The following is a 14014-nucleotide window of genomic DNA, read 5'->3' as shown; positions in this document are numbered from 1 at the left end:
GAGAGGATCTCATGTTAAATAGTGTTGAAGTAATATGGCTACAGGTTCACCTACCTCACCTAAAGCTCATTCTGGTAGGAGTGCTAACAGTCAGTATCTGGATAACAAGTGTGAAATGCTTGATAATGTATGTGATATCAATAGAGAGGTATATTTTCTGGGTGATTTAAATATTGACTGGCTTTCATCAGGCTGCCCACTCAAGAGAAAGCTTAAAACTGTAACTATTGCTTGCAACCTGGTTCGGGTTATCAACCAACCTACCAGGGTAGTTACGAACAGTACATGAATGAAATCATCAACATGTTTTGATCATATCTTTACTAATGCTGCAGAAATTTGCTTTAAAGCAGCATCCAAATGTAGTGATCACAATATAGTAGCCATATCTAGGAAAACCAAAGTTCCAAAGGCTGGGCCTAATATTGTGTATAGGAGGTCATACAATAAGTTTTGTAGTGATTCCTATGTTGTTGATGTGAAGAATATTTGTTGGTCCGTGGTGTGTAATGATGAGCAACCAGACACTGCATTTGAAACATTTATGAAATTGCTTATTCCAGTTACTAATAAGCACGCACCCATTAAGAACATAACTGTTAAATTCCTCTGGACTGATGAGGAATTTAAAAAATGGTATGGTTGAGAGGGATGAGGCAAAATAGATGGCAAATAGGTCTGGCTGTACAACCAAACTGCAAATTGAGAATACTGCAAATTGAGAAATCATGTGACTAAACTGAATAAAAAGAAGAAACTACACTATGAAACAAAGATTACATAAACAATGATAGTAAAAAGCTTTGGAGCACCTTAAATGATATTTTGGGCAAAAATGTAAACTCTACTCCATCATTCATTGAATCAGATGGCTCATTCATCACAAAACCCACTGATATTGCCAACTACTTTAATTACTTTTTCATTGGCAAGATAAGCAAACTTAGGTATGACATGCCAGCAACAAAGGCTGACACAGCACATCCAGGTATATCTGACCAAATTATGAAAGACAAGCATTGTAATTTTGAATTCCATACAGTAAGTGTGGAAGAGGTGAAAAAAGTATTATTGTCTATCAACAATGACAAGCCACTGGGGTCTGACAACTTGGATGGAAAATTACTGAGGATAATAGAGGATGACGTTGCCACTCCTATTTGCCATATCTTCAATTTAAGCCTACTGGAAAGTGTGTGCCCTCAGGCCTGGAGGGAAGCAAAAGTTATTCCCCTACATAAGAATAGTAAAGCCCCCTTAACTGGGGTAAACAGCCGACCAATCAGCCTGTTACCAACCCTTAGTAAACATTTGGAAAAAATGGTGTTTGACCAGATACAATGCTATTTTACAGTAAACAAATTGACCACAAACTTTCAGCACGCTTATAGGGAAGGACATTCAATAAGCACAGCACTTACACAAATGACTGATGATTGACTGAGAGAAATTGATGACAAAAATATTGTGGGGGCTGTTCTGTTAGACTTCAGTGCGGCTTTTGACATTATAGATTTTTATTTTTATATACATTTTTTATTTAACCTATAATTTAACTTGGCAAGTCAGTTAAGAACAAATTCTTATTTACAATGATGGCCTACTCTGGCCAAACCCCGATGACGCTGGGCCAATTGTGCGCCGCCCTATAGGACTCCCAATCACGGCCTGATAAAGCCTGGATTCGAACCAGGTACTATAGTGATGCCTCTTGCACTGAGATGCAGTGCCTTAGACCGCTGTGCCACTCAGGAGACTATAGATCATAGTCTGCTGCTGGAAAAACGTATGTGTTATGGCTTTACACACCCTGCTATATTGTGGATACAGAGTTACCTGTCTAACAGAACACAGAGGGTGTTCTTTAATGGAAGTCTTTCCAACATAATCCAGGTAGAATCAGGAATTCCCCAGGGCAGCTGTCTATGCGCCTTACTTTTTTCAACGCCACTGGCTTTGAGTAAAGCCAGTTTGCCCATGTCTGCAGATGACTCAACAGTAATTCACTAAACCTCAATTAAATTTGTAATGCATAAGGTGGAAATTGAGCAAGTTGCGATGACTAAACTGCTTGGAGTAACCCCAGAACTGTCATGGTAAAAACAAAACATATTGATTCCACAGTAGCTAAGATGGGGAGAAGTCTGTCTGAATTCTTAACAGCCCTATCAAAAAGGCAGGTCCTACGGGCTCTAGTTTTGTCGCACCTGGACTACTGTTCAGTCATGTGGTCAGGTGCCATAAAGAGGGACTTAGGAAAATTGCAATTGGCTCAGAACAGGGCAGCATGGCTGGCCCTTGGATGAACACAGAGAGCTAACATTTATGTAAATCTCTCCTAGCTCAAAGTGGAGGAGAGATTGACTACATCACTACTTGTATTTGTGAGAGGTATTGACATAAATCAATCAAATGTATTTATAAAGCCCTTTTTACATCATGTCACAAAGTGCTATACAGAAACCCAGCCTAAAACCTCAAACAGCAAGCAATGCAGATGTAGAAGTACAGTGGCTAGGAAAAACTCCTTAGAAAGGCAGGAACCTAGGAAGACACCTAGAGAGGAACCAGGCTCTGAGGGGTGGTTGAATGCACCGAGCTTTCTCTGAACTACTGGCACACAGCTTGGACACCCATGCATACCTCACAAGACATTCCACCAGAGGTCTCTTCACAGTCCCCAAGTCCAGAACAGACTATGGGTGGCGCACAGTACTACATAGAGCCATGACTACATGGAATTATATTCCACATCAAGTAACTCATACCAGCAGTAAAATTAGATTTAAAAAACAGATACAAATATACCTAACTGTGGGGACTGTGAAGAAACACAAACAGACACATGCATAAAAACACACAATAACATACGCACTATACACACATGTACACATGGATTTTGTGTTATAGATAAGTTGTAGTAGAGTAGAGGCCTGAGGGCGCACACTTAATATGTTGTAAAATCTGTTATGAATGTATTGTAAAGTTTTTAAAATGTATAACTGCCTTAATTTTGCTGGACCCCAGGAAGAGGGGGGATTCTTAATGAATACAAAATACAACTCTGGTCAAACGTTGTGCACTATACAGGTAATAGGGTGCCCTTTGGGATGTATTCCTTAACTATCAATAGCAGGTTACTGGTGTATAGTTGGGCCAGTCACAACACACCTTCCCAGGAAGTCATCTGCATCCATGTCTTTATCATACAGCTCTACCTGGACCTCCTGACCAGCCTGGGGGTTCAGCACCGTCTGGGGAAACATACATATGTCAGGGAAGATCAATAACAACAAAACTACACATAAATAATACTATTACATGTTATTAAGGCAGAAAGCTAGCAAAGGTCCTCCCGGGTGGCACAGTGGTCTAGGGCACTGCATCGCGCCCAGGCTCTGTCGCAGCCGGCCGCGACCAGGAGGTCGGTGGGGCGACACACAATTGGCCTAGCGTCGTTCGGGTTAGGGAGGGTTTGGCCGGTAGGGATATCCTTGTCTCATCGCGCACCAGCAACTCCTGTGGCGGGCCGGGCGCAGTGCGCGCTAACCAAGGTCGCCAGGTGCACAGATAGTAATTACTAACAATTGGATACCACGAAATTGGGGAGAAAAGGGGGTAAAATTTATTTAATTTTTTGTATTTTTTATTTAAAGGTAGCAAAGGCACACACTTCTAGATGTCTCAGATATATTCTTACATGAGAGAAGCCCTCCAAATACAGTAATTGTAAAAAAGATCAAAAGTCTGTCCTAACACGCATTGCTTTTACTTTCTTCAGTACAGCACAATCCCTTTTACCGCTCATCTAAATGGGCACACAGTTCAACAGCCGACAGAGATTAATTGAATAAACTACAAGTCCCTCCATACCTCAAACATCTCGTTCCAGGTGGGGTTGAGGTTCTCCTTGATCACACGACTCTTAAACTTGACCACTCCGATGTTGATCTTGACATAGGGGTCACTCTTGCCCTTCTTCAGGCCCCCCATCAGCTTATCCATGGCAACCAGATCCTGGGCCTCCAGTACATGGATTCTCAGCACCCCCTACAGGACAAACAACAGAACTGCAGTGGCACACTATAACCTTTTTGAAGGCATCCTAGCATTCTCAAAATACAAACAATATAAGGTCTTGAGATATTTATTTTTCAATTTGAACTTTTGTTCTTGGTAGTATAAATCATTTTTATAGTCCCTTCAGTAAAGCACCCACCTCAGTGCCAAAACTTGGGTGAGGGGTAGTGTGAGGAGGGCGTGTTTCAGGGATGACATCAGGCATGACCTCAGCTTCCTCAGGTACAGACACAGAAGGAAGGCTAGACACTGTAGCTCTGGCAATGTCCTCTGTAACAGATCTGAATATTCATAAAGGAACACACACACACACACACACACACACACACACACACACACACACACACACACACACACACACACACACACACACACAGCATGTTGATAGCTGCTTCCCACACTGAAGATTATCAATGCAAAGTCAGTGTACATGCAAAGCTCTCTGGATCTGTTGAATGGAGCTCACCCTGCCGATGGTCCCTGCCAGGGTTGGAGCTCCTCAGTGTCTGCTGTGACTGACAGTTGGGTGATAGAGGAGCCAGAAGAAACTGAGGAACCTATCTGTTGGTCAAAAACACATTCCAATGCTTACACCTGCAGTCAATCCTTTTCCCCTGCCATGCAATTCCTATCAAAACCAATTATAATATGTCTTATGAATACATCAATTATTGTTTTTTGTTGTTGTTATTTAGCAGATGCTCTTATCCAGAGCGACTTACAAGAGCAATTAGGGTTAAGTGCCTTGCTTAAGGGCACATCAACAAATATTTCACCTAGTCATTTCAGGGGTTCGAACCAGCGACCTATCGGTTACTGACCCAACGCTCTTAACTGCTAGGTTACCTGCCGCTAGGCTAACTGTTAAAACAGAAATAAAATCTTGCATAATTTGGTAATCAGCGTGATTAACTACTGGGTCTATATGTGTTAGAAATGGAGTGATCTGGCAGTTTTCTAAGTCCACACCCTTACAAAAGGAAACTGTCAGCCAAGGCACCCCCCACCCCCCTTCCAATTCCATGTGGGCAAACGCATGAAGCACACGAAGTAAAGCTGTTTAAGCACTGTCTTCGCCAAATCCTGATATGTCCAAATAACCAGTGACAAAAACCCAAAGACTGGAACTACTGCTGCTCGTTATCTCACATATACCATTATGGCTAAACTGATTTTTCAGTCTACATGCAGAATCTGCCCACGAGGGATTACGCATACAGAGACACCCATACACTGTTTCCCACCTCAGTATCAAAGCTGGGGTCAGGGGTGGTGTGTGGTGGGAGTGTCTCAGGAGGGCTGGGGTCTTCTTTGGGGACCTCAAAGACCACCTCTGCTTCCTCAGTTTCAGAGATAGAGGGTTGGCTGGAGACTGCAACAGATCTGAAAACACACAGAGAGACATATACTTAAGGGTTTTATCATTTGCATACAATTTGCAATAAATGTATAACTGCAATTGAACTATTTTAATATTGGGAAGGGCCAAAAACTCACTCCTCAGAGGGCACCTCACTGTGTTGCTTCTCCCCAATTGTTGCAGTAACTGGCTGCTCAATGGTAATTTGTTCCTTCTCCTCACTGTAACTCCCACTCATAATAATTTCTGGACCTGAGACAGAGCCTTGTGGTACCCCAACACCCTCAGTCATCTTCGAGTTCAGGATCTGTGAACAAAAACATGGAGAGTGCAGTTAAAGTACATAATGCGGCGCTTTGTATAGGCTGTGCACATTTTGTCCCACACTCCAAAACGTTGATTGTTGGTACATGTTTGTGAATGCGTCTCACCTTAAGCTCAGCCCTCAGTAGAATCTGACTGTCAGGTGAGGCTCCATCCAGACTCAGCCACTGATCCAGGACCAGATCTGGTTCTGACAGCAGCTCTCTGACTGGTACCACCAGAGAACCCATCGCCTGATCCCAAGCACTGGAGAGCTAGAGAAATATAAATAAAGAGGGAATTACACTGAACATAAACATAAAGGCAACATGTTAAACAGGTCAGATCTTTTCAAAACGTCATGTTGGTTCCATGTTTCAAGAGCTGAAATAAAAGAGCCCCGAAAATGTCCATACGCACAAAAAGCTTACTTCTCTCAAATGTTGTGTACAAATTGGTTTATATCCCTGTTGGGAGATTTGTGTGGATGTTTAGTGACTCCATCCTGAAGCAGACTGAACTCTCACCTTCACTATGAAAATCTCCTCTCTGGGGTCTCGAACCAGGAAGTAGAAAGCTTCTTCCCATTGGGGGGAGTTGGTACGATCACATACCTTCAGAGAGACAGAAAAGTTGACTTTCACGGCAGATCCAATAACAAGTCATGCATTTCAGCTCTAAGGATACTGCCTCACCTTGGTTCTATATGTTGTCTCTCCCAGAACAAGCTCAGCTCCAGCCTTTGGCTCCTTCCCACTCTTCTTCAACTAGGAGCACACAGAGACCACACAATACAACAGTCAAAATCAAACACTGATTGTGAGCAACTAGACAAAATAAACCATCAACATCTGTGCATAACCCATATCACAGCTGCAAAACTAGACAACAATGCATAGCCAGAGTTCAAATGTTCAAAGTGGCAGTGTGTGAGGTGAAGTGGTGAAAGGTGACTCACAGGCAGTGAGTGGGCTCTGTCCATGTATATGAAAAGCAGAGCAGCAGAGGGAACAGCCTTGTTCTGGTAGGACTGGAGAGACTGCAGCTGCAGCACCTGGAACATGGGGAGAAAATAGTTAATTTGAAACAACATCTTGCAATAATAATGTTGTGCTCTGTTATGGGCGTCAGGTAGCCTAGCGGTTAAGATCATTGGGCCAGTAACCGAAATTTCTCTGGTTCAAAGTCACTCTGGATAAATGACTAACACGTAAAATGTTATGCCTCATGGGTTATGGAATGTGAGTCTTTTGCATAAAGAGTTCTAGGAATACGTCATTGTATGATAGGGAGGGAGGAGAGAAATTGTTGAACTAAACGCATAGTGAAAGAAAATGAGATTGAGAAATGAGAGACGAAGAAACTGAAAAAAGGAGGAGTGGAACTGACCTTATTCAGTCTGTCTGGTTGTGATACTGTTGGTACCCACTCCAGTACCAGGTGAAGACGACCTGACTTCACATCATTCAGAGTGTACCACTGGAACACAGAAATATACCCAATAGCCTGTTTACACATGTAGCACAATAAAATAAAGGGGGGAAATAAAGCTTAGCCTCTCAATCAAAAGCTATATTGAAGCAACATGATGGCCTTGACCTGACATTTGGCCTGCAAGTAATAAAAGGGAGTTTGACCTGACATTAGGCCTGCAAGTAATAAAAGGGAGTTTGACCTGACATTAGGCCTGCAAATAATAAAAGGGAGTTTGACCTGACATTAGGCCTGCAAGTAATAAAAGTAAGGGAACACCCCCCTGAAATGGACAAAAATGATTGGGAAGTCATTGGCACTGGACAAACCATATACACGGTGTCCAATACCACTCAATTCGGCGTGCAAATGTAACAAGTCAACATCCAAAAGTAAAATTTTGAAAAAGTGAACATTTTTTCAAAAACTTAGCACCTCATTAAAAAAGTGCTTTCTGGACCGTTTTTCAAAATTCTTTCGATTTACACGTGTAAGAACTGTATGAATATACTTTGGTCCAATTTTATTATCATTATTATTATTTTTATTAACTTGTGCATAAGGCATATGTTTTGTCTATTTGCAATATGATTTTATAGGAAGTCAAAGTCAAAAGTCAATTTTTTTGGCCAAATGCCATAAGAAATGTCCAAATCCAATATGAAAGATTTGAAAATGCCAAATCAGGATGTTAGGTCCATTTGCCATGTACCATCACTAATTTGACATGCTCAAAAATACTGCAGAAATGCAAAATTGACTGGCCTGATGAACTCGGGATGGCCGGGCAGTGATAGTGGTTCCTCTACATCGCTCATTGTGTTGATTTCACCATGTTCATTTGGTGATGTTTTTTTCACTGTTGAATCATATTGCAAATGCACGTGCATTTACAATATGTTTCAATGGGCATTTACCATCACGAATTTGGCATGCTCAAAAATCCTGCAGGAATGAGAAATTGACTGGCCCGATGAACTCGGGATGGCTGGGCAGTGATTCTGGTTCCTCTCCATCGCTCGTTAGGGTTGATTTCAGAATGTCACTTTGGTGACGGTACCTCACTGTTTAAACATATTGCAAATGGACAATAGTCACCAGCAAGTCACCGTCCATCAGTCAATTAGATATCATTCTGACACCAAACTGATACAAACTGACACCAAACCCACTTTTTCCAACTCGTTTAGTAGCCAACAATCACATACTTCAGAGCTGGCCCAAAATTCACAACGCCTTCTGTTCAAACCATAATAAAAACATAAAACACGTAGTTACGTTCTAGCTGCGGGTCCAGTTCTGATGTTATGTGTAGGCCTAGCTGAGGTGACCCCGAATCCCAAGTTTCAGCTCGATAGGTCATTTGGTGCCCGAGCAAGACCCTAATTGGTGCTGAAAATCCACTTTTTTCCATGCCTTGCTACGGGGGTCCTTGAATGAGCTATCGGACAGAAACGTTGGGGTCCGTCTATATGGGGCGAGGCGGTCGCAATGCACCCAGTCTTGCGACTCTGGGACATTTCTAAATGTCATCATTTTCATGATGCAAAATTAATTGAAGTTATCGCAAATGTAAGAGGCTGTTTCTCGGTCCGAGAACCTTCTAGAGTCACGTAACTCACCACGCACTATCGACCTGAGGTCTAGAACAGGTTTCTAAAGTTTCAGAACGCTAGGTCTGACGGTTCTTTAATAGTTCGAACAAGGTTAACTAATGCAGGCAGTGTATGTCTCTACGCACCCCAATGTGTCCTTCCTTCCAAGCTGTGTGTGTGTGATTTAGTTTTTCTTTTAAATTTTATGGGAGAAATGACTGATTTACAGTTCGTGGGGGTTGCCTGGCACTTCCGGTTGGCACAGGAAGCTATAAGTAAACACATATCCTCATTGGGGTATGCTTTTACAGATCCCTGAGTTTTAAGTCTTTACGTTAAGAACTGACTGATTTACACAGGGTTGAATGCACTATTTCTATCAAACTGCTGTTTGGGTATGGATATACACTTTTAGGGTGATTTTAACCACTTCCGGTTGGTCTAGGGAGCTTAGAATCGACACAGGTAGACCTCAGTGGCCTGATGGACTGTCATTGAAGACAGGTTCATAAGGCATTCATAACCCACATAGGCTTCAGGTTGACTTTAGAGGAGCAGGCAATGTATTCCTATGGTGAGAGAAGTCATTGTAATCTGTGAGATCAAAAAACCCTGATTTACTGTTAAGGGTTAATGCCACACGGTCAAGGTTAGGCTTGCACGGATCGGGAGGACCTCAGGAACGTACCTGAGGTCGAATTGTGCTTCTCACACTAACGGTTCTCTCACTGTCACCCAAAAGCAAATGACGTTGAGGGGCAGGCTTCATTTTGGGCCTACTTTTCTCATGGTTACCTAGTCACACATATGACGTTTTGAAAAGATCTGACCTGTTTAACCCTTGGAAACAGCACCTGTGACACCATTTTAAGGCACTTCCGGTTTACACAGGAAACTGAAAGTGAACACATATCCTCCTTGGGGTAGGCAATTATAGAATTTTGAGTTTTCAGTCTTTATGTTAAGACCTGACTTATTTACGGAGGGTTTAGTGAGTGTGTGTTATTTCAGAAAATCACAGCTCCGAAGCACACTTTAAAAAGATTTGTATGAACACGCTGCAGCTGGATCTGTAACTGTTAAAAAAAAAAAAAAATTTTTTGAACATCACCAATTTGACATTGTACGATTTCTCTTAAATGACGATAGATAAATGGCTGGTTCTTTTTTTATTGACACCGGAGGTTCCTTGACGTTGACGTGAAGCGGAGAAATTCTTGCTCTATTTTCATTTTGGACCTTTAATCCCAGAAAAATGGCCATAACTCAAAAACCGTTGAGGTCTAGACGCCATCTTGTTCGGGGCCAACTGCCCATTATGCCAAACCTATGCTCACCAAGTTTCGGCTTCAAAATATTTTCCGTTTAGGAGATAAGGCCACGTCGTGATTCGTGATGTTTTGTACATTTGCAATATGATTGCATTCGCCCTCTTGTGGGATTTACCGGGACAGCGGAAAAATGACCAAAATGTGATTATTTATAAAACGGAAACCGAATGTCCGAGAGAGTTCATTTGATGACTTCCCGGAAGATCCCGGCCCGACGCAAATTCCCGGCCCGACGCAACGTTTTCGGACGTCTAGTAAGGGACCGTACATTTGCAATGTGGTCGGTCTCACTAACCATATGGCGAATGTCAGAATGTTCCCTTAAGGTATGCGATGCCCCATGGAAGTCAGGCTAGAAAGAGAAGTAAATATCTCAATACACTGACTCACCTGGTCTGTGTACTGGGAACTGATGACATCACTCAGCCTCATCATAAACCTACAAAAACACACACACACACACACACACACACACACACACACACACACACACACGATGCTTTGGCAACATTTCAAAAAGGAATTGCATTCTTGTGAACATTTTATAGATATATATCTTTGATATGTGAAAGTAGAAAAGTAGAACCATGTCTTATATTTCAAACATTTCAACCACCATGAGACCAAAGTGCATGAAAATGTAAGTCTTATTTTGTGTGCGTCCCAAACATCACCTTATTCCCTATTTAGTGCACTACTTTTGACCAGGGCCCATATAACTCATTTACTGACAATTTTGATACCTTCTGGAAACAAAGCTTGCATTACAAGGAGGATAGGATACACCCAAATAATTTGAAGCACTGGATCCTTTCACAGCATTATAAGGCTGTGTTGAGACAGTGACTTATCAATGACCCAAGCCCAGCTCATTTAATCTCTACCATTGTGTCGCTGAGTTGTCATAATGCTTCAGCAAATGTATATTATCCCAGGGGCGTTGGAAGATACAATGTAAGTAACCTAATTTATGTCCTCTTACTGCCCTGAATGCCTCTGTTGATCCTACAGCTATTGTATGCAGTAATCATATGCCTATGAACTAGAGTAATACTGTACTGTTAGCACTGAGGCTGTGCTAGTAGGAAGACCTCTGTGTGCAGCTCACCCTGCACTAATACAAATAACCCAAGCATGTCTACCTCTGCTAAGCATCCTAGAAAAGTGCTAAAAATAGCCCACGTTAACACATGTAGCTTAAGAAACAAGGTTCATGAAATCAATAATTTGCTAGTAACAAATGACATTCATATTGACAATCTCTGAAACTCACTTAGATAATACCTTTTATGATACAGTGGTAGCAATACATGGTTATAACATCTACAGAAAATATAAAAATGCCAAAGATGGAGGTGTGGCTGTTTATATTCAGAACCACATTCATGTAAAGCTTAGAGAGGATCTCATTTTAAATAGTGTTGAAGTAATATGGCTACAGGTTCACCTACCTCACCTAAAGCCCATTCTGGTAGGAGTGCTAACAGTCAGTATCTGGATAACAAGTGTGAAATGCTTGATAATGTATGTGATATCAATAGAGAGGTATATTTTCTGGGTGATTTAAATATTGACTGGCTTTCATCAGGCTGCCCACTCAAGAGAAAGCTTAAAACTGTAACTATTGCTTGCAACCTGGTTTGGGTTATCAATCAACCTTCCAGGGTAGTTACGAACAGTACATGAATGAAATCATCAACATGTATTGATCATATCTTTACTAATGCTGCAGAAATTTGCTTTAAAGCAGCATCCAAATGTAGTGATCACAATATAGTAGCCATATCTAGGAAAACCAAAGTTCCAAAGGCTGGGCCTAATATTGTGTATAGGAGGTCATACAATAAGTTTTGTAGTGATTCCTATGTTGTTGATGTGAAGAATATTTGTTGGTCCGTGGTGTGTAATGATGAGCAACCAGACACTGCATTTGAAACATTTATGAAATTGCTTATTCCAGTTACTAATAAGCACGCACCCATTAAGAACATAACTGTTAAATCCCTCTGGATTGATGAGGAATTAAAAAATGGTATGGTTGAGAGGGATGAGGCAAAATAGATGGCAAATAGGTCTGGCTGTACAACCAAACTGCAAATTGAGAATACTGCAAATTGAGAAATCATGTGACTAAACTGAATAAAAAGAAGAAACTACACTATGAAACAAAGATTACATAAACAATGATAGTAAAAAGCTTTGGAGCACCTTAAATGATATTTTGGGCAAAAATGTAAACTCTACTCCATCATTCATTGAATCAGATGGCTCATTCATCACAAAACCCACTGATATTGCCAACTACTTTAATTACTTTTTCATTGGCAAGATAAGCAAACTTAGGTATGACATGCCAGCAACAAAGGCTGACACAACACATCCAGGTATATAAGACCAAATTATGAAAGACAAGCATTGTAATTTTGAATTCCATACAGTAAGTGTGGAAGAGGTGAAAAAAGTATTATTGTCTATCAACAATGACAAGCCACTGGGGTCTGACAACTTGGATGGAAAATTACTGAGGATAATAGAGGATGACGTTGCCACTCCTATTTGCCATATCTTCAATTTAAGCCTACTGGAAAGTGTGTGCCCTCAGGCCTGGAGGGAAGCAAAAGTTATTCCCCTACATAAGAATAGTAAAGCCCTCTTAACTGGGGTAAACAGCCGACCAATCAGCCTGTTACCAACCCTTAGTAAACATTTGGAAAAAATGGTGTTTGACCAGATACAATGCTATTTTACAGTAAACAAATTGACAACAAACTTTCAGCACGCTTATAGGGAAGGACATTCAATAAGCACAGCACTTACACAAATGACTGATGATTGACTGAGAGAAATTGATGACAAAAATATTGTGGGGGCTGTTCTGTTAGACTTCAGTGCGGCTTTTGACATTATAGATTTTTATTTTTATATACATTTTTTATTTAACCTATAATTTAACTTGGCAAGTCAGTTAAGAACAAATTCTTATTTACAATGATGGCCTACTCTGGCCAAACCCCGATGACGCTGGGCCAATTGTGCGCCGCCCTATAGGACTCCCAATCACGGCCTGATAAAGCCTGGATTCGAACCAGGTACTATAGTGATGCCTCTTGCACTGAGATGCAGTGCCTTAGACCGCTGTGCCACTCAGGAGACTATAGATCATAGTCTGCTGCTGGAAAAACGTATGTGTTATGGCTTTACACACCCTGCTATATTGTGGATACAGAGTTAACTGTCTAACAGAACACAGAGGGTGTTCTTTAATGGAAGTCTCTCCAACATAATCCAGGTAGAATCAGGAATTCCCCAGGGCAGCTGTCTATGCGCCTTACTTTTTTCAACGCCACTGGCTTTGAGTAAAGCCAGTTTGTCCATGTCTGCAGATACAGTAATTCACTAAACCTCAATTACATTTGTAATGAATAAGGTGGAAATTGAGCAAGTTGCGATGACTAAACTGCTTGGAGTAACCCCAGAACTGTCATGGTAAAAACAAAACATATTGATTCCACAGTAGCTAAGATGGGGAGAAGTCTGTCTGAATTCTTAACAGCCCTATCAAAAAGGCAGGTCCTACGGGCTCTAGTTTTGTCGCACCTGGACTACTGTTCAGTCATGTGGTCAGGTGCCATAAAGAGGGACTTAGGAAAATTGCAATTGGCTCAGAACAGGGCAGCATGGCTGGCCCTTGGATGAACACAGAGAGCTAACATTAATGTCAATCTCTCCTAGCTCAAAGTGGAGGAGAGATTGACTACATCACTACTTGTATTTGTGAGAGGTATTGACATAAATCAATCAAATGTATTTATAAAGCCCTTTTTACATCATGTCACAAAGTGCTATACAGAAACCCAGCCTAAAACCTCAAA

At 41.4% G+C, this 14014-nt stretch overlaps 1 protein-coding gene across 2 annotated transcripts in view; it reads right to left on the bottom strand.

The window, feature by feature from the left end:
• LOC110528191 overlaps positions 1 to 14014 on the bottom strand; it is a 96372-nt gene that overhangs the window by 20216 nt on the left and 62142 nt on the right. The window contains exons 82-93 of one of the 2 annotated variants that reach the window (XM_036983733.1): positions 10533 to 10581; positions 7133 to 7222; positions 6702 to 6797; positions 6439 to 6510; positions 6271 to 6357; positions 5872 to 6018; positions 5578 to 5747; positions 5325 to 5463; positions 4547 to 4641; positions 4220 to 4361; positions 3874 to 4050; positions 3172 to 3254 (exon numbers count right to left, since the gene is read on the bottom strand). In XM_036983733.1, the coding sequence (XP_036839628.1) occupies positions 3172 to 3254; positions 3874 to 4050; positions 4220 to 4361; positions 4547 to 4641; positions 5325 to 5463; positions 5578 to 5747; positions 5872 to 6018; positions 6271 to 6357; positions 6439 to 6510; positions 6702 to 6797; positions 7133 to 7222; positions 10533 to 10581 (1347 nt within the window). The remainder of the gene's footprint in view (positions 1 to 3171; positions 3255 to 3873; positions 4051 to 4219; positions 4362 to 4546; positions 4642 to 5324; positions 5464 to 5577; positions 5748 to 5871; positions 6019 to 6270; positions 6358 to 6438; positions 6511 to 6701; positions 6798 to 7132; positions 7223 to 10532; positions 10582 to 14014) is intronic. The other variant, XM_036983734.1, reaches the window with a different exon arrangement.

Source organism: Oncorhynchus mykiss, chromosome 7, assembly GCF_013265735.2.
Source record: "Oncorhynchus mykiss isolate Arlee chromosome 7, USDA_OmykA_1.1, whole genome shotgun sequence".
Classification (NCBI taxonomy): domain Eukaryota; kingdom Metazoa; phylum Chordata; class Actinopteri; order Salmoniformes; family Salmonidae; genus Oncorhynchus; species Oncorhynchus mykiss.
The sequence above is the reverse complement of the archived record's forward strand: the minus strand, read 5'-3'. Positions and strand labels throughout refer to the sequence as shown.